At 42.9% G+C, this 20,464-nt stretch overlaps 1 protein-coding gene across 1 annotated transcript in view; it reads left to right on the forward strand.

The window, feature by feature from the left end:
- nisch (nischarin) overlaps positions 1-19,739 on the forward strand; it is a 44,259-nt gene extending 24,520 nt beyond the window's left edge. Inside the window, exons 22-28 of the mRNA XM_034082662.2 lie at positions 120-258; positions 2,448-2,598; positions 3,163-3,282; positions 3,432-3,593; positions 4,006-4,178; positions 4,939-5,114; positions 16,313-19,739. Coding sequence (XP_033938553.1) covers positions 120-258; positions 2,448-2,598; positions 3,163-3,282; positions 3,432-3,593; positions 4,006-4,178; positions 4,939-5,114; positions 16,313-16,640 — 1,249 coding nt within the window. The 3' untranslated portion in view covers positions 16,641-19,739. The remainder of the gene's footprint in view (positions 1-119; positions 259-2,447; positions 2,599-3,162; positions 3,283-3,431; positions 3,594-4,005; positions 4,179-4,938; positions 5,115-16,312) is intronic.
- The last annotated feature ends 725 nt before the right edge of the window (positions 19,740-20,464 follow it).

The following is a 20,464-nucleotide window of genomic DNA, read 5'->3' on the forward strand; positions in this document are numbered from 1 at the left end:
CTGTGCAGCACATACCCTCTGACTTCTTTAAGATTCATTTCTGATTAACAGAGATATCATGCGAGGTTAAAGTTGTATTTATATTTGTTCTACTTCTCTGACCTCCTTCTTCTCCTCAGCTGGGACTCCTCCCGTCTCCAGGTGGAGGAGAACCAGCCGTCCCCCCACCTCACCCCAAGTCTCTCCCCAGGACTGAAGCTCCTTGCTGGGCTCGGAGGGGAGCAGCTGCTGACCCACTTTCACAGATATATAGCAGAGGTAACATACACATAAAGTGTATTTTTGAATAAAAAGGTGAAGAATTTAAACATTTTGTAAATTGAATTTACATTGTTTCTAGAATGTCAGGAACTGCAAAAAGTTTAGATCACGAGTTTACGAAGCCCAAAAAACCCATTGTAACGGGTCATCAGTGCAAAAACAGCTATTATCATATAGACGAGAGAAAAAAGGCAAATCGAAATGGCGGAAACTTTTGGTAAATGGCTAATTCATTATCAAAAGTGGTGCGGATTGTTTTTTCTTTCAACATTCTTATTGTTCTAAATTTACTTTTTGGTTAGGCAAGGCAGAGCAAACCCCTGGCACAAATCACATTTACGGCCCGTCTACACTACAGGCATCGAAAAATGCTTTCAAATCAAATCAAATCAAGTTTATTTATAAAGCACATTTTAAAACAACTTTCGGTCGCGCCAAAGTGCTGTACATGAATAAAAAATATACGGAACATATTGCAATTTGTAGCATTTAAGTTAAAAACAACAAATATAAAGGCAGACACAGTTAAAATACAAAATGAAAAATGTCATGCTCTGCTCACTTTTAAAAGGCCAGAGAGAAAAAGTGTGTTTTTAGAGAGGATTTAAAAGCCCCTAGTGTCTGGGCCGACCTCACAGGTAAGGGCAGAGTGTTCCAGAGCCTGGGACCAGCTGCTGCGAAGGCTCGGTGCCCTCTAGTTTTTAGCCTGGTTTTCGGCACTACCAGCAGCATTTGGTCGGCAGACCTTAGAGCTCTGGCTGGGGTGTATCGCTGGATTAAGTCAGCTATATAAGCGGGAGCCAGCCCGTTTAGGGCCTTAAAAACAAATAAAAGGAGTTTAAAATCTATTCGGAACCGAACTGGAAGCCAGTGAAGTGAGGCCAGAATGGGGGTAATGTGGTCACGCCATTTGTGGCCAGTCAGGAGACGTGCAGCTGCGTTCTGTACTAGCTGCAGGCGTTTTATGGAGGCCTGATCCATGCCCACATACAAAGCGTTGCAGTAGTCCAGTCGCGATGTCACAAAAGCGTTAATTACCCTCTCTAAGTCTTTAAAAGATAAAAACGACTTGGTCTTAGCCAATAGTCGTAATTTAAAAAAGCAGGTTTTGACTACGCTGCTGACCTGTTTATCGAATTTAAAAGTGCTATTGAAGGTTACTCCAAGGTTCGTTACAGCGGGGAGGATGTTTTTACTCAGGGAGCCAAGAATGTCAACCTGGGAGGCCGGAGGTTGGGGTCCAAAAAAAATTACCTCGGTCTTGCTCTCGTTGAGGGTGAGGAAGTTTTGGCTCAGCCAGGATTTAATTTCAGCCAAGCAGTCCATCAATTGCTGTAAGGAGTTGGCATTAGCATTGAGAGGTAGATATATCTGAACGTCATCAGCGTAGCAGTGGAAGGGGATGTTGTGCTTGGAGAGAATTGCACCTAGGGGCAGTATATATAATAGCTTCTATAATAGCTTATCAACGCTTCGCCCATTCACTTGAATGGGGTGACGTAGAAGCTTTTGAATCGAACTGCATTGTGGGGAGCGGAGCATGGCTTTGCAAGCATCGTGAGCATCAAAAGTTGAGCAATGTTCAACTTTTGATGCTCCCGATGCTTTCGAAGCTGGCATCAGCCAATCAAATCCAGTTTATGCAAATCCCGCCAGTACAAGCGCTAGCCAAATCAAACCGCGTGCAAGCTGGGAGAGCCAGACAGCAGTTCATTTCCTCATATTCCAAACGAGAAATTACGGTAGCAAATCACCCGGTTCTTTACGACCAGAACTATTTACCGGGATACAAACCGGAGGAACCAGGCATGGAGGGAGGTGGCAGAGACAGTGGGTGAAACTGGTAGGTTTTCGCCTGTTTGGGGATTTTATATCCAGTTTACTTCGTTTTAACATTGCTATTGCTTTGTATGTCGGGGGCGGGAGATTCATGTGATTGGTTGTTGGTCGCGTTGCTCGCAAAAAATCGCCAAGCTTCAGACACGTCCAGCATCAAGATTTTTTTATGCCTGTAGTGTAGACGGGCCGTTAGAGTTCTGAGTCGACTCCAAGTCTCTTCTTCTTGGAGGACCTTTGAACTGCGATAAGGCGTTTCCCCCCCCCCTTTCCTGGTTGTTCATGTTTAGAAAGGGACACACTTTATCTTTGTTTTGTTTTTGACTGCTTTTTAAAATGTTTTGTGTCAGTCTGAGTCGGAGGAGGTGAGACAGGTGTTGTGGCTGTCTGTGGTTCTCTACAAGTCTCCAGAGTCTGAGCTCACCTGCTGTCTGCTTCTATCCAACGACACCATCTACTTCCTGTTGGAGGACTCCGCCGCCACACTCGTTCATCACTCTGGTAGGATATACACAGACATGTTGGTTTAGTCAGTGAGAAAAAAAAATTACATTTAGAATCACATGTGAGTCACTGCTGTTGTAAAGAGGCCCTATTGTGCTTTTTGGGGGTGTCCCTTTCCTGTAGTGTGTTGTGTTTTTGTGCATGTAAATGGTCTGCAAAAGCTTAAATCCCAAAGTTCCTTCCAGAGGGAGAACAAATAAAGACCTTTTTGAACATTAATGCATGGAAACATGTCACAGTAGAGTCACTAAATACTAATACGAACCTGAACATTTGGTTTTTCTCACTCATACTTAAAGGGTTATCTCTGATTGAGAAAAACCTTTAAAAGTGAGTCATTTCTGTTTGAATATTACTGCTCCTGCATCTATTTCAACATTCCTAATCATATTCAGATTGTTTTTAGCATTTTCCCCCATGGAAGCCGTGAAGAGTGATGAAAAACTAACAAATAACAAAGAAACCATAGCATGGTACACATCTGCACATTTGCAGTGTCTGTGTAGACTTTCACTTTGTTAAATCAGTTCTCTATCTTCTCTTCCTCTTTCTGTCTGTCAGTGTTGGACGTTATGGACTCTGGAGATCCGGACTTGTGTCTGTGCTGCTGTCTGTCTGTCAGACTCTCTGATCTGCTGTCTGTCAATGTGGGACTGTTCGACCAGTACTTCAGAGTCGTAGGTCAGTGGAAGTTCCCACTCCTTGTCCCCGTTTGCAGAGCTCATATACATGTATAACAAACTACCTCTTAAAGCTGATATAACTCTGTCACACTCTCACTTTCCCGATCTTCCCATATGTCTCTCCCCTTCCTCTCTCTGTGTTCGCAGGCCGCTCAGCCGATCACATCGTGTGCTGCCTCAGCAGGGACAGTTATGGGACGGGTGTCTTCCTCCAGGAGCTGATGTCGGCTCTGAGTCTGCAGCAGCAGCTTCCTCAACCAGAGCCGTCTGATCAGGACTTCTACTCACAGTTTACCAGCACAAACACCGGTAACCAAAGAAGCCTTTGGGAAGTGTCATATTTGTTTTGTCCTCAGATCCTACCTAAATACTCCACTCATGAATGTCTGAAGCTTCTATGTGTCATAAAAACAGCGATTGCAAACAAATGACTAAATGAGACTACTTAACGTCATCATGCCAACACGAGTCCGCCTTAGAATAGCGGCAGTGATGCACAGCCCTGCAACCATGATGTATTTTGTTTTATATTAAAAAAAAAAAAAAATGTTTTAATTGATTTATTTGTTTTATCTTGTCAATGGATTTGTATCAAAGTATATGTTTTTATCATACTAATTGTTATTAGATCTGTGCGAAGTTAGAACAAATTGTATTGTTGTAAAGAAGACCAATTGTTGACCCAGGATTAAGCTGACAGAGATTTGTTCTCCCGCTGCAGGTAAGATGCAGAACTACGAGCTGCTCCACAGCAGCAGGGTGAAGTTTATTTATCCCAGTGAGGAGGAGATGGGAGACCTGACATTCATCGTGGCAGAGAGGAAAACTCCGGCCAGCGCAGCGTCTTCGTCATCACGCTCCTTCAACGTCCTGCTCTACCTGCTAGTTTTCCAGGTACGAAGTCCTTCCTTTTTGCTAACTTTACATTTGTAAGGGGATTTAACATGCTGGAACTATTTCTAGATGTGCAACAGTGTATCCTTCCGCCTAGTTCTTCTCTGCATTGTCTCCAGTTTCAGTGCAGGTTGCCACACACGATTGGTTTTGGTCTCCGAACAGGCACAACAATAACAAACCTGGCAACCTCAGCTGCACACAGTCGCTGTGCACATTACTCCCCCTGGACACAAAGTGTTTTTAGGTTTCTTATTCGAGACACATTAACAAAATGACAATAAATACGATTTTGGGAGATTGATAATGTAGGTGTTGATTTGGAGTTTGAAACAAAAGCAGCGTTGGGAGTGTTAATTTAAAATTGTATCCCCATACAGTTACTTATTAATTGTTAAAAACATGTTGAATCCAAATATCTGGTGATCAACAATTCTTATTTTTATTATAGAACAGACAATAACCTTCACACACAACAACAACAACAACAACAGATTTGCAAACACACATTCTTAAACAGGAATAATATGTTAAAACTGATCAAATTAATTAAGAAAAATACTAAATCATTCACTCAATACAAACAGTCAAATCTCATACAATATTTTATTTGAGGATTTTGTTTAAGGATATTTGTATCTTCAGTTTGATGAGACACTATACTCTTTTATTTGAAAATCTCAATAGAAGCTTTAAATGTTCTGTAGAGCCCTAGTATTTTTAAACTGTGCTATAAACTAATTCGTATTCCTTCCTCCAGGTCCAGATCCCGAGTCAAGGCTCCACTCTCTCTGGCCTCTCTTCCTCCTCCTCCTCCGGGCTGTGTCCGGTCCTCCAGCCCAGGACTCTGATCCTGACCAGCACTGACGTGTTCCTGTTGGACGAGGACTACGTCAGCTATCCTCTGCCAGACTTCGCCAAAGAACCTCCCTCCAGGTGAGCACACAAGACGCCCTCCTGTACCACAACATTTCAAAAACCTTTTATCCTTCTTTATCAGAGGGAGTCATCTGATAGCAGAAATAATTCCTGTGATGCCCCTCAGATGGGGAAGCAGGGCCGACCAACGCTAAGCAATCAAATCTGTGAATTATGTCGTCTCCCTGAATGCTGCCGAGCTGTACTTTGGCTGCAGGCTATAAAAAAACGGTGTGAGGAAGAACTACAGACTGTGTGCCTTTTTTAGGGTGCGTTCACACCAGCCTTGTATAGTCCGGTTGAATCGAACCCTGGTGCGTTTAGCCGCTTGGTGCGGTTCATTTGGGTCGGTGTGAACATAATCCGAGACCTCTTAAGTGAACTAAACAACCCGACTCTGGTCCGCTAAAATAGGTGGTCTCGGAGCGCTTGCTTGCGAACTCTGGAGCGGTTTATTGCTGGTGTGAACAGAGTCCGCACCAAAACATAGGAAGCGTAGTATTTACGTGTCATAAGAACACGGATATCTTCAAAAATCTTTAGCGAAGGAGTCTTTCAAGACTTAGTTAAAGAGTGAAGCAGAATTAAGTGTTGAACAGTGTCGTGTAAAGTAAAAATGCTCCGTCAACTACATAAAAGTAAGAACACCTGTCGTCGGTGAAACGCCCCTCCTTACTGCAGAACGTCTCATTATGTTAGAATGTTTTTTAACGGACGTTGTCTGATTATATAATCATATGCGCGAGCCGCTAGTGTCTGTTGATCTCCAGATTAACGGCAGCATGGGAATAACCTGCCGAAAGTGCCGATGCTCCATGGCGGAGGCTCCGGTAGAAATTGCCGGGATTTGCGTTTTTACCCCCTTAATGTCTGACCCAGGGGCGGACTGGGACACAAATTCAGCCCGGGACGTTCAGACACACCGGCCCACACACCGGGCCGCCGCCCACGCATGCGGGCCACCCTTGTAGAATACAGATAAATTATATATCTACTATGCTCATATACTGTATACTGTTATGGCTAGATTCCCCAGAGTCAAGCCATAACATAAGAGATGGACAACAGGAGTAAGGTGCAAAATGAAACCTTCCTTTATTTAAGGTTTCTTAAAAATGTCCGTGTATCAAAGTGGATATGTAGGAGTCAGTAACGTGAATGTACAATTGGGATTAAGGACAAAGTACAGCAAATGGGTATTGTTAGAAATTGCATGTGTGAAACCCTCCTGTCCACAAGAGGCACTGTGTAGGGAAGCAGGTAGAACTTCCTCACAGGCTATAAATAGAGGCCTGGATGAGAACTTCCTCCTCTTTGTCCTCAAACACCCACACCAGGATTGAGTGTTTGGTAGTTGTTCACCATGTGTCTTTTGATTTACCAATGTAAGTAGAATCCTCTTTGTAATTTTGATGTTTGCACTTGAGTAACCTCAATGGTATTGAACACATTTGTTGTTCAATGTAGTAATGAATATAATTTAGTTCTAATTTGATGGAAGTATTATTTTAATGTGCAAATGCTGTAATCAGTTTGTTTCACCTTTTCTACTAGAACCATTGGCAACAGCTACCATTCCACCAACATACCCTGATCAAATAAAACAAAGAAGTTTAAACTCCTGTCCCCTGGTGGTTTGTGGCTCCAGTTTGAACATTCATCTCCAACAAATGGTCCTTCGAGCCGGATTCTCAGCAGTGAATGCTCCGTTGATGACATGCCTTTCAGTTGGCTGGTCAATAGGAGAGATTCCAAAGGAAACAGTTGCTCCACATATGCACTATATCCTGCCGCACTGTGCGTAGTGAGATTGTTTCAGGCTGAGTTGAGAGACCCGAACACTGGACAGTAGGGCTGCACGGTATTGAAAAAAACTGACATCGCGATTTTCCCCCCCCCCCTGCGGTATATATTGCGTTTTTTTTAACCTGTTAAACCCAAGCGGCAAACTCTGGGGAAGAGCCGGGACGTGCCACACACTGCAGTTCATCTAGTGGCCAGTAGGAGCAGGCTGCAGAAGGGAGCAATTTCCATAGACCCCCATGTTAAAATGCCCAACTTTACAGCAGAAATAAACATGTTTACATCGTGGTTAAAAAAACCATATTCTCTGTATAGTTAGGTTCCCCCTCCATGACTACTGTGTGGGGGGTGCATTTTTTCTCAACTCATCTGTTTAATTAATATTAAGCTTTAAAGTTATGCATAAATTAGGGCGTGGTCAATTTGATGGACACGTACATCAGCTAACAGCAACTTGTCCACTCTGCTAGGCTACAATCATAGAGGCTACAACGTTAGTTAGTTGTAGTTACTGTACTTGACCCTTTAGCCGTGTTCGTGGTGATTGTGCCTTTTAGGGAATATTGTTAGAAATACCAGACTATTAAAATGTTGTGCTGTGCGCTTGAATGTACTAACAGAACTTCCAAGGAGTCTAAAATGATAATATTATACATGTTAACCCCGTTCGCAGGTGTTTGTGTGCTTGGTAGCTTAGCTTGCTACTTATTAGCCAGCTAAGGACGCAACCCTTTATGCATACATATACATTTTAGTTTATGATTCAGCCTTGGGTAAGACTTTCATAGTCTATGGCTATGACGCCCATAATGCTAAACGGGAGCAAATGTTAATAGGGGACCCAATTATCCCAGTGGTGGCCGCCGGAGCTAACGGAGCCGCAGGGGGCTAGCTCCAGCCGGCGTCCCGGAGCTAGCCCACTGCGGCTCCGTTAGGTCCGGGCGATGGAGTCCGTCTTTTCTTAACGTGTGAATAATAAGCATTAAGAATAACAAAATATAGCTAATTCTCTTGCAGATTGTCTCATTTGATTATGAATGTAACGTTTATATAGGGGAACTACACTGTTAGCAGTAACTTGGTATGCATGTATTTCATGTTAGCTTAGCTTCTTAGCCTGAGCTAGCTCTGTTTACTTCCAGTTTGGAGGCAGCAGTTCCCGCCTCGGCTCCGCCTCTTTGCCCTTATTTGGAGTTAGTTAGTGGCCGACTCCGCCTACTAAGGGCTTCTCGGCAACTCTGCAGAATCCTATGGGTGACGTCACGGACACTATGTCCATTTATATATACAGTCTATGGTTAAACCCCAAAGTCCCGGCGGGTACTGTACCTTTTTTTTTCACGACAGTGTCTCGGGGGATCGTAACATTTAAGAACCTATTAATGTGTTATACCAGATTAACGGGAATAATCTCAGCTAACTGACGATACAAACCATTTTTACCAAAACAAAACACAAGTCTCATAAGAAGCATCTAAATGACCCCTGAGCGAAAAATGCTAACGCACTTTGGCACAGAACTCAAGATAAAAGTACCCTTATTATTACTTATCGTAGCTGCATTTACAAGATATCCGATTAAAGCTGAGGTTCCACAGATTATTTAGGTATATAGTATCATCACTGAGTGATCTGAACTCGGACAGGGGAAGCAAACACAGACATCACAACACGTACCTTTACGTAGCTTCTAGGGGAGATGTCTCACCGTAGTTGTCAATCTGATCAAAAGACGTGTTCAATGGCATTAAAACGAGAAAGAAAAAACGCGGCTGAATCGGTTAATCCATAGGTTTTTAACGTCTCTGTATAAAAAAATGATTTAATTTATAATCCATAATTCCATTTTTATGTAAATATCGCAGAGCAAAAGTTAGCTGCTAATGGTAGCCACCAGAGTGGCTGCTGCTTCCGGTCTTGGCTATGCGGCAGTCCAGCGCAGTCTAACACACACACATTACCAAATAAGGAGTGAGAGTGACGCGTAGGCAAAACCGGAAGCTGCATACACTCTGGTTCCTTCGACTCATTTTGAAGTTTTGGGGGAAGCCGGAAGTGACGTCAATGCGGGAACGCTTCACTGTGCGGCGAGAGAGCCAAACACGGACAAAGTGTGTTGTCATGCGTAGAAATGGTGAATTACTGAGTTTAGGCACGTTAATAACGTTGTAATGAAGCTGACTACAGTATATTCATATTTGTCAGTGCTTTCATGTCAATTCGGCGACATAAACATAAATGATCGTGGTGAAGATGATGATTACATTAGGATTAAAAATCGGTAGTGAGAGCTGCTGGATTTCCTCCCGTAGGATGTGATATAAAAACAAATCGATTATTTGTGTAGTTGTAAACTCAAGTGGATGAAACTACATTTATTAGTGCTTTCATGTCAATGCGGCGAACATATGATACATTAAATGATCGTGAGGATGATGATTACAAATCGTTTGTTTGTGCCGGTCTGCATTTCCTGATGAGAAAACAAACCGATGCTTTTTGTAGTTGTAGTACACCAACAACATGGATTAAACGTGTGGTTTTTTTACCACAATGTTGGGGAAATTAATGGATAAAATGCACGGATTATTATTATTATTATTATTCCTACTCCGATCGGGACACTAGGTCCACCGTTTCCCCGCAGCGAGTCTCCCCCCGTTGACAGTTTACGTGGGCTGGGTGCAGTGGCGGACTGGTCATCAGGACGAATCCCGATGGGCCGGTACCGAAGTGGGCCGGTCGGATAAGTTACTAGCACATCCCCCATAGGCGGCGCGTGAGGCTCAGGTTTGAGAAGGCTAAATAACTTTTTTTACCTGACGCTGCCCGACTCCGGCGTCTATAGAAAAGAGATCAACTCAGTGTGCGGAGTTTCAATCTCTCAAGTCATATTACAGGATAAAGGAAATACAGTTTAAACTGCCGTATGCAGAGAAGACGCCGACATGTTGCACTTATCATTCATATTACATCATCAATCAGATCATCGATCATATAATATCATAATATATCATATATTTCCTTATCTGAGTCAGCTTCTCCAGCCGTATCTGGCCGTGCAACACTTACAGTGTCACAGACTGTATGCAGAAGTATTATTTAACACATTATGTTGACGAAACACTCAAATGTAATTAAAGTCAGATCCACTCGTGTCTTAGACGTGAACGCGCTCTCAGCTGGAGAGAGAAACCCTGGCTTGATTTACCGAGTTGATAACCAGCGTCGTAGGACCGCTTAGCGATATCTCGTGTGTTAGTTTGTTGTTAGTTTGTTTGTTACTCAAACATATCCAGGGTCTGTTGAACTGGCTTCGTAGTACAGGGCACAGGTGGCTAGCAGCGCTAAGGTCAAAGACACAGACATTATACATTATATTTGTATTTTACCAGGATGCAGTGACACAAATATTTACATATTTACATTTACTATCTACAGCACCCGCCGCCCCTGACATCCCCCACTCCCCCCGTTGACAATTTACTAGCGGTACCGAAGTGGGCCGGTCAAGAGTCCCGGGATGATTTTTAGTCCCAGTCCACCACTGGCTACATGACCGTATGATTGCCCATATTGACGCTCCTAAACTTCTAACAGATACAACATAAACCGATCCTTCAGCCTCATGAGCTCTCAGATACGTTCAAAATTTAACTGTCATCATGAGCTTGCTGCTGTGTGCGCCATCGTGCGTTTACATCTGACTGTATATATATAAAGGTTTACATGCAGATGCTGGGATCCTGAACGGTGCAGCTGGAGCGCTGTGCCCGCAATGACGTCACACATCATTTGGCGGGACTTGAAGAATCCCCGAGAAGATCCAGAAAATTGTCAACATTGAAGGCAGATTAATGGTTATCAAAGTACAAATATCCAAAATCAGTTCAGTAACGGTTTTCAAGGGGACAATATTTACTCAAATTGATGGGTTTGGATGATGGGGGAAACTCGTGTCACAGGCTCTTTAAATAATCTGTGGAGTCTCAGTTTTAATCGTATATATTGTATGTGCAGTTTCGATAAGTAATAAGGGTATCTTTATTTTGAATTCTGTGCTAAAGTGCGTTGGCATTTAAAAAAAAGAAGAATAAAACCGCACGTCCCTGCGGTGTGAATACCGCGCATGCGCATTCCGCGGTTATTGCCATGACACGGTATATCGTTCAGCCCTACTGGACAGCAAAGGGGAGCAGGATGGATCAATCAGCACCATCATCAAGGACTGCATGAGTTGTGAGGGTCCTGTCCCCGTTGTGGAGAATTACATTGACAATTTTCAACATGACTTTATGGGAGCGGTTAGGTTTGTCCATGTAGAGAAGCTCTGAGGAGGGGGATGTGTACATCACTGTAGCTGATTTGTTTGAATTAAAGTCATGGAGAATAGTCAAGTGAATGTCCTTGCATACATTACATGGACTCTTTAAGGTGCATTTGTCAATTGTATTGATTCTTCCGCATTTAATGCATCTGCCTTTCTCTTTGATCCATTTTGAAATGTTCATTTTGGAGAATCCTTTGGATTCTGTGCATGAACCAAGGAAATGGTCTCTAACGATACAGTAGGGGCAGTAGGGCTTAGGCCTTTCAACATTCATCCTTTCTTTGGTGTAGTATTTTGGTGTGCCATCCATTTCAGATGCTGTTGAGAGGTAGATAGAGGAGACTTGTCGGGGGGCTGGCGTTCCTTTCCAGTCCATGGTTTCTCCTGTCTGTGGAGCTCAACAGCTCTCTCTGCGATGCGTTTAGCTCTGGATTTCAACTAGCCATTTTGATAGGTCAAGGAGGGTATAGGTTTTGGTTGCTTGTGCAGTTAGAATGCCACGATTAATGCAGTGCTCAACAAATCCATCTCTGTACTGCACGGAGTTTACTGAGGAGTCTGTCCACATGGGAACCACATCTTAATTCACACCCATCAGGACCTTCTAGGGACAGCAGTATTCCAACCAGAGCATGGATAGAGAGGGACAGATTATCAAAGACTTCCACGTCATTAATGCGAACAATGGGGGCATTTAGTATTTCACCTATTTCTCTCTGAACTAGCAGCCTTGGCTGACCATACTTTTCTTTGAGTGCTAAGAGGGCAGTGGAATATGGTCTTGCGTCACGCATGCTGGATCTGGCTAATTTGCTAGCTCCTGGGTGCTGAACATGTTCCAAGAGTATTTGGTATTTATACTGCTCTGTAAGATGGGGATGATTGTCAAGGATGTTGTCGAGGGCCATTATCATGAGGGCAAAATCCTTCTCTCTACCACTTTTGAACACAGGGATAGAGGGTCTTGGTATACCATATGCAGAGGCTATCAGCAGATCTGTAACATTTGGGAATTGAACATGCGGGTAAACAGATTGTTGCTGGGAGGACATGGTTTGCGTTGGCTGTAGACTACCAGTAAAGGTAGGTTGTTCGCTACCAAGCATGGATATCATATTGTTAGGGGCTTCAGCAGTGACCGAGGTCACAGGTCCATGGTGAATAGAAAGGGCGCGTGGCATTACTGTAGCAGATGCAGGGTGAAAGGATGAAGGTAAAGCTTGGGCAGCCACATGGGGAGTTGACGTTGCTGCAGTTTCAGCAGTAGCTGCTGAGGGAAGAGAGGGAGCCTGGGCAGTGTATAAGCTTTGCTGTATTGGTTGAGGCCTGGGAAGGATTTGGGAGGCCTTAGGTAGTCCTCTGGAAAGGCTAAGTTGGGGAAGCAGGGGAGCTAAAGCAAAATGAGAGCGAGAGTCAGCATATGTCATGTTTGGGGGGGCAGGAGTGAATATCTTGGATGGAGGCAGATCATAAAAAGAAGACGTTGCTCCATTTCCATGAAGAGATGAGGTTGTAGGACCCCAGGCTCCTCCATCCTCTTCAGAAAGATTGTGTTTTATGAAACTCGTGACAAGTTGTGCTGACTCAAGCTCTTGTTCTTTAGTACGAATACGTCTGTTCATTTCAACCTGTCTGACCATTTTCTCTCTCTCTTTGTGTGCATTTTCTTGACATTGCTGAGCAGCTCTGGCCCTTTCATCGATTAACTTGCATTTTTCATCCAGCTGCTTATCCTCCAATTGCTGTCTTTTAAGCTCCTCCAGCTCGTCTTTTCTTCCCTTTTCCTGGAGAATACTGGCTTGGAGATCACTCAAATTCGGAGCGTGGCGGCTGCCTCTTGAATGTCGACTTGTATCGGAGCAGCCTGTAAGGACACTTGATGCCGACTTCAATCAATCAATCAATAGGATACGGCTGTAATAGGCCTAAGGCCTTTTAGTCGCTCATAAATAAATGAGTAGATCACTGATTCTTTATTTACTATGGATGCTGGCAACAGTCACATAGTCCAAAGTGAAGGTGATGTTTGACCAGTAGTGGTCGAGGCGGGATTTGAGACAGTTAACCGTCTTAACGCTTTCTGGCAGATCATTCCACAAGTCAACCACACGCAGGCTGAAAAAGTTGCGGCGGATAGCCAGTCTTGAGTACTGTTTCTTCAACTTGAGGCAGTGTCCACGAGTCCTGGTGTTGTAATCCCGTTGTAGTGGGCATGATGTTTTGTAGATGTTGTGGAGATATTTGAAAACTTCGATCATATCTCCCCTCGCCCTTCTATAATACATACTCGGGATTTTAAGACTTTACAGTCGTTCTTGATATGGTAGGTCCTTTAGTTCTGGAACCAGCTTCGTTGCCCTTCTCTGTATTTTGTCGATGAGCTTAGCATCCTTTTTGTACATGGGGGACCAAGCGACATTCCCATACTCGAGGAGTGGCCGTACAAGAGAGATGTATAAACTACGTACTACGTCAGAGTCCAAATAAGTGTATGATCTGCGGATCATTGCTAGGATACCATTCGCTTTGTTACTTGCCCGACGGATATGGTCACTAAATGTCAGGGTATTGTCAACATTCACACCAAGGTCCTTTTCATTCTGAGTCTCGGATAGGTTTATAGTAAACGTAAAAGTAGACTTGCTGAAGTGTATCCTCTTACTCCTTAAACTATGAGATACTTGGGATGCTGCCTTGCGCCGTGGAAAACCATAGTAATCAGGGGGCCGTCCATCTCTTTTGGGTCTAGCCCCTAGGTCACGATGGCTAATTGGCTTTGTCGGGGCTTTGGCTAATACTTCCAGGGGTACTGATTGCAGAATGAGATGAGGGGTAGGCAATAAGGGTGCAGGTGAAAGGCTAGGCTCTGTTTGATGAGCAGGTGTGGATGGCCTAGGTGATGTTTGAGACGGGCCCTCTTGTAAGTAGAGCTGGGTTAAGTCTGGGACACCTTCGGATCCATCCATCTTCTCAGTAGAAATGGCCTGACCTCCATTGTTGGGTTCATCCATTGTCTGCATATCATCAGTCCCGGAATCTGTCATTTGGTCACTGTGTGGAGTGTGGCTCAGTCTCTGGCTCGAAGGACCATTTGATCTTTCTGTCTTGGAATGAAGAAGAGCGAGAGCCACAAGGTCGAAACAGGACAAGATGGCTCTCGCTCTTCTTCATTCCAAGACAGAAAGAGTAGAAATAGATGGTGTAATGCGCTATGCCACTCCCCTGCTGAGAATTCCCAACAGGTATAGTCAAAAATGGTTGCCTGTGCCTGGCTGTAAACAAAAAGAAGTGCCAATGCACATGCAGCTCAGATATTCAGTCAATGCCATGTGGTCTAACCAACAAATGATTCTAATAGTCATTATGAGAGCACTTGTCTAGTATTAAATAACCAACTTCAAGGAATACAACAGGCACATACCCTCTCAGAAACCCCAAAACAAAGAGACTGTTCTACCTTACATCACCAGCAGGTGTCGCAGCAGCTCACTTGTCTCTGCGACCCTGTCAATCACTCCATCAGTGTCCAGAGCCATCAGAATCCAGGGCCAGGGTGGTCCTCAATCGATTCTTCACATATTTCAGTGTGGAGAAGAATATAATAGTCTGGCCAGCCCTGCAGCCCGTTCTAGGTTCTGATTGGCTCTCTAGGTTCAGGTTGGCATTCTAGCTTCTGACTGGCTGTACAGGTTGTCAATCACAGCCGTGGGCATATTATACTAGTCATAACATTGCTAAACTTTTTTCATGATGGTTTTCTCAGTCAACTAATGCTATTGCTAACAGTAACATAAATTAACACAGCCCTGCACCTGCTGTCATTATATGCCGGGTCTGTGGTTCATCATATTCCTTCTCATTCTCCTCCTTATTACTGCGACTGGGAGCCCATCTACTAAACAGCTCTGTGATTTTCGAAAATGTTCCAGCATCTTCCTGTAGCAATTTTTGTTTTTTCATTCTGGCTTTTTCAGCCCCACCCTTTCTTTTTTTACTGTTCTCCATCTTGTCTTTCTCAATTTCGCTAGCTAACTTACTGATCAATCATCAAACGAAGCTAGGGAGCTTGTCTGATGAGTGGACTGATGGGAGGTCCACCGTCAGGGGAGGGACTTCGCCACTCTATTGGAAGAGACGACGCATCTCTCCCGGCCCAACCCCTTCAGTTCATCTATTAGCCTACTTTCAAAAAACATAAGATTGACAAGTTTGACAACCTATCAATAGCGCCGTTTACATGGAATGTTTTTCCGATCGTATCCGATCACTAAATAAAGCGATCCACGTTCACTCTTATACATGGGCCAAGCGTTAGCTGATTACAATTTTACCTGTACCGAAGTGGGCCGATCTGAGTGGGGCAGTGGGCTGCGTTGAGTGGTCCGACCGGCCCACTTCGGTACCGGGCTACCGGCCCATCGGGATTCGTCCCGAACGCCAGTCCGCCCCTGGTCTGACCAATGGTTGAACAGCATTTCCGCGCACATGACTTGTGTTTAAAGTTTATAGTCCGTTTGAGTTTTGCCCGTGTGAACGCAAACCGAACCTTCTGAAAAATAAAACAATGTAACAAACTGTGGTCTGGTGCGCACCAGAGAAGCGGACTATTAGGTGTGAATGCACCCTTAGAAATAAATACTTATTACTATTGTTATTATTCTGATACTCAGACGGTCAGACCTTATTGACATTTCACTGTGACTTCATTATTTACTCTGATAATAACTTATATAGCTCTAAATGGTGAATACTGATTGAAGTTTTTGACACATTTTGACTCTGATTTGTTCAGTACCTTAAGACAATATTTAGTATGATATGAAATAAATTCACAATTGTTCTGAGATGGAAAGGCTTGACATATGGAATGAACATAAACTATTCGACTATCTTACAATAAAACTTTGACATTTTATTCACAACACATGAATAATTGCAAAGATCTGCTGCCTCACCCGATATATTATCACATTAGTCATTCCATTCATCATTAACTCCCAATCCAGAAATGTACCTTTACACCTATCTGCTGCTTCCTAGCTAAAGTCATCTTCCTCATCACCTTCATCATGTCGTCCTGCAGGGAGCGGTACCAACTGCGTGAGGCTCGGAGGATCCGTGATCTGGACCGGGTGCTGCTGGGGTACCAGACGTACCCTCAGGCTCTGACCCTGGTGTTCGACGACCTTCCCGGCCCCGACCTGCTCTGCCACCTCACCATGGACCATTTCACTGCTGCAGGGGAGGAGGCCCCGTCCAGACGGGGTGGATCCAGCAGCGGAGCAGAGGGCGAGGTCCAATGGTGCGTCTTCGTCCCCGGAGCCGACAGCAGAGAGAGGCTCATCTCACTCCTCGCTCGCCAGTGGGAGGCGCTGTGCAGCCGGGAGCTTCCTGTGGAGCTCACCGGCTGATTGGATGCCGGTCAGGTGGATGACCTAGTTGGGAGCTGATGGCAGACGGAGTCATCATAAGAGCGAGATGATTACCTAGCTGTTTAAAGGCTTCAATATGCTCTAAACGAAGAAGTGTTTTCTGACCACATCTAAAGGCAAGGCTTTTTCACATAGAATGGTGGTCTGATAGAGAGTCTGGCAAAATGTGATGAATCAATGAAATGGGGCTAACAATGTACAATGGATTGTGCTCGGTTGTCCATTTGAAAAGCGACACAAATAAGTGTGGTGAGTGTTAAAAAAAAGTAAGAAGAACAAATCCTGTGTACGTACAATAGAGCTGCAACAATTAGTAGACTATTAAAAGCATATTTCTTTATAATCAAGGTAATTTTTCATTTGCAAAAAAGAAACAAACTACTGTTATCAGCCTCATGAGGTTTCCTGCTTTTATCTGTTTTATCTCTTATTAAACAGAATATCTTTCAGCTTTGGACCGACAAATGAGGGAAAACATTTAAAGATAACAGATTGGAAATCTGGAATAGACATTTTCACTAGATTCTGACATTTTATAGAACAAACTGTTATAATCAATAACAAACGTTCTCTTATTCCTCCAGCCAGTCGCATCATCAAGTCTGCTTTAGAAGCTATCACTGGCTGCATCCTACTGCCTCACCACCTCTCTCAAACACCTCTTTCGTGTATTTTTCATGTCCTTGTAGTCTTGAATAGACGTTTTTTCCTAGAACACATTCCTTGTGTTGCACTCAGTTCTTCACATGTAAAGTGACAGCAGAGTTAGCAGTTTAAAAAAAACATATGCTTGAGAGATAATTTGACCCTTACACCTCCTAACATGGAGGCAATCCATGTGTAAAGTTGCCATGATTGTTGGTTTCAGACAAGCACACAGTTTGAAGCATACTGGGGCCTTTGGTCGTACTTCTTACAGATTGAAAGGGATCTGGCTTTGCGCAAACAACGTTTGGTGTCTGCTCCAGAAAAAAGTCTTGGTCGAACTCAAAGGACAGCAGACTGCCATTACAGGCCTGAGACCTCACACTGAGCCGAAACAGTCCGAGTTTCTGGCACAACCTCACCTTATTTTAAAGTGTCAAACACGCAGCAGATTTACAGACTTGAGACACAGACAGACAGACAGACAGACAGACAGACAGACGGTGTTGTGTTGCACAGCAGGGGGTGCTGCAGACAGTCCACAGGAGTTTACTACCTTTTAATCAACATTACCTTAAAAGAACAGTTTGCCATTTAAGGTATATCCTCTTGTCCTCCCCAGAGTCAGATGTATAGCAGTTTAATTTCTGTGAGTTCAGTACAAATAAGTATAACGTGTTATCCTAGCTTAGCACAAAGACTGGAAGCAGGGGGAAACTGCCAAACGAGCCTCATTAAAACTCCAAAGTTGTCTGATTTACATGTGTTTATTTATGTAAAGTTGCTCTTAAAACCAAAAAAAGCATGTTTTTATTTTTCTGCAGTCTGACTCTGGGCGAGGAAACAAAAGGGATCTCCAAAAATGTTGGACTGTAGTTTTTAAATAACACACACACACACACACACACACACACACACACACACACACACACACACACACACACACACACACACACACACACACACACACACACACACGGCTGCTCTGCACTATATGCTCTCTGAACATTTTATTCCTTGCACATTGATGAAGCAGTATTGTTGAACTGTATATTGAAGCTTTTTTATTGACATGATATTAATGTAATTATGTTTGGGGCAGACGGATGTTTTCCATCCTAAAGCAGATTTTGTACTAAACACGGAGATCCTTGAAAAGGAACTCTTAAATATCTTATTTAGTATTATCATTAAGTATTATTTTTTAGATTTTCTTAGTTTTATTTTATTGTCTGTTTTGTCATAAATTGTCTGTTTACATAGTTATCGACAAATGGGAAGCCAGTCAGTGCTGGACCCTGCAACCATTCACCACTGTTGTTTATGTTTCATGTTGTCTTGTAAATGGGGAATGCCACTCAATTAAAGTGAATACAAAAACTCCACAAGTAACTATTTCCTGTTTGATGAGGTGACAGTGGTTTGATTCTTTGACTGCAGTCTGCACATATTTCAGCCGATGCAGCATTTAAACCAGAAAACCAGTCTACTGGTTTACTACTGATGGCATGCAAGTTTTAAACCTTTCTGTCATAATCCCAACTAAAACTGACTCTATGCATCTGCCCAAAGGTCTCTAACAAATATTGTTAAATCAGAAAACTGTGAAGAATTATGCCAATACTGTAAAAATGATTCCTCATTTCAATTCAAATTAAGCTATAAGATTGTTCTTCATAGTAGTGCATTGATCAGTAACAAAGTTGTCATTATTATTACAGTGACCTGCATTGCTTTGTTGAGTCTATTGTTTGTGTTTTTATTCCTGCAAAAAAAAAAAAGGACAGTTTTAAAGGCCTGATTGCAGTATTTTAAGAATGTATCCTTTCATGAAACTACATTTACGCCAACAATCTAAAGATTTAGAATGCATTTTCCAGAGATTACTTTATACCTGGCAAGTTGAAGAGGTTTTTGAGACAGCATTTATATTCTGTTGGCATGTAAAACACACATTGGTTTGTATTTCTATAATTTTCTATGTTAGTTTCCAGAGAAGACATTTCATTTTCAATATAGGGACATTCTAGATTCAATTCAGTTAGAAATTACGAAAGGGCTTTGTTGGGGGAGGACTTTTACTCACAATCTCAGTATTTTTTAACCCCTGGCTGTTGAGAACAATTTGTTTTCCAGGGAAAACATCTTAAACAAACACCGTCAGCAGTCGATTTCTCTCTGGGCTAAGTGAGATTTTGATGACTTGGCGGTTCAGCAGCACGAAACATACCACTACCTTTCAACTCGACCAACTTCCTCTATTTCCTGTCTGTCGGAGTTGCTCGTCATGAATTTCCTTTTTGGGGACACTTAAACAGACAGAGGGCAGCGATACTGTACGAGGAAGTGTGATCAGCAAAACCACCAAACTGCCCTCTGATTGGGATTCTCTGGTACCAGTAGGTCAAATGACCAATGGGACACAATAGTCCCAGGCTTCTTTCATAAGAAAAAAACTAATCCTATTTAGTTGTCCCTAAAATCATTTTCAGAAGAGTTTGGCTCCAATCTGATTATGACAATGAAATGTATAGGAACAAACCAGGTTAACATCAAGCTTGAAAACTACTTTGGAGATGTTTTTTACATTCACCAAGGATGTTTTATCTCCTTAGTTTGTAAGCATCGGTCAAACTTATTTTAAGCATATTTTTATAAAATAAGGAGGAAATTCAGCCAGTTATGACCATGGATTTGCATTTAAGGTTGAATACAAAATGTCTTCACATTCTAAATTGGGCATCATTTTCTGGCACTTTAAACCTTGATAAGATAATTGTATGGCAACTAATGGCTATTAACTAACTATTCAATTTGGTAAAGGTTTGAAAGTATATGAATGGTGTAGTTTACAGTTAAGTAGAATAGTATTGTTTATGTTGTCCAACTTTCCACGAGATAAGTTTGTCCACGAGATGGAAGGCTGACAGGCAGGTAGGCCATCCAGTTATTTTAGCCGGGCGGCTAAAATGATTGGTCGTGCTTTTTACAGTACTATGGCTTCCACAGATGATTTTTTTTTTTAATGTATTTATTGTCAAAGCATTTATATTAATTGCTATCGGGATGTTAAGAGTATTCCATGGAATATAACAAAAAGTATTTCTGAAGTGAATTACCTACCCTATCTTTAACTACCAGTTCTGTTTAGCTGCTTA

Source organism: Pseudochaenichthys georgianus, chromosome 5 (genome assembly GCF_902827115.2).
Source record: "Pseudochaenichthys georgianus chromosome 5, fPseGeo1.2, whole genome shotgun sequence".
NCBI lineage: Eukaryota > Metazoa > Chordata > Actinopteri > Perciformes > Channichthyidae > Pseudochaenichthys > Pseudochaenichthys georgianus.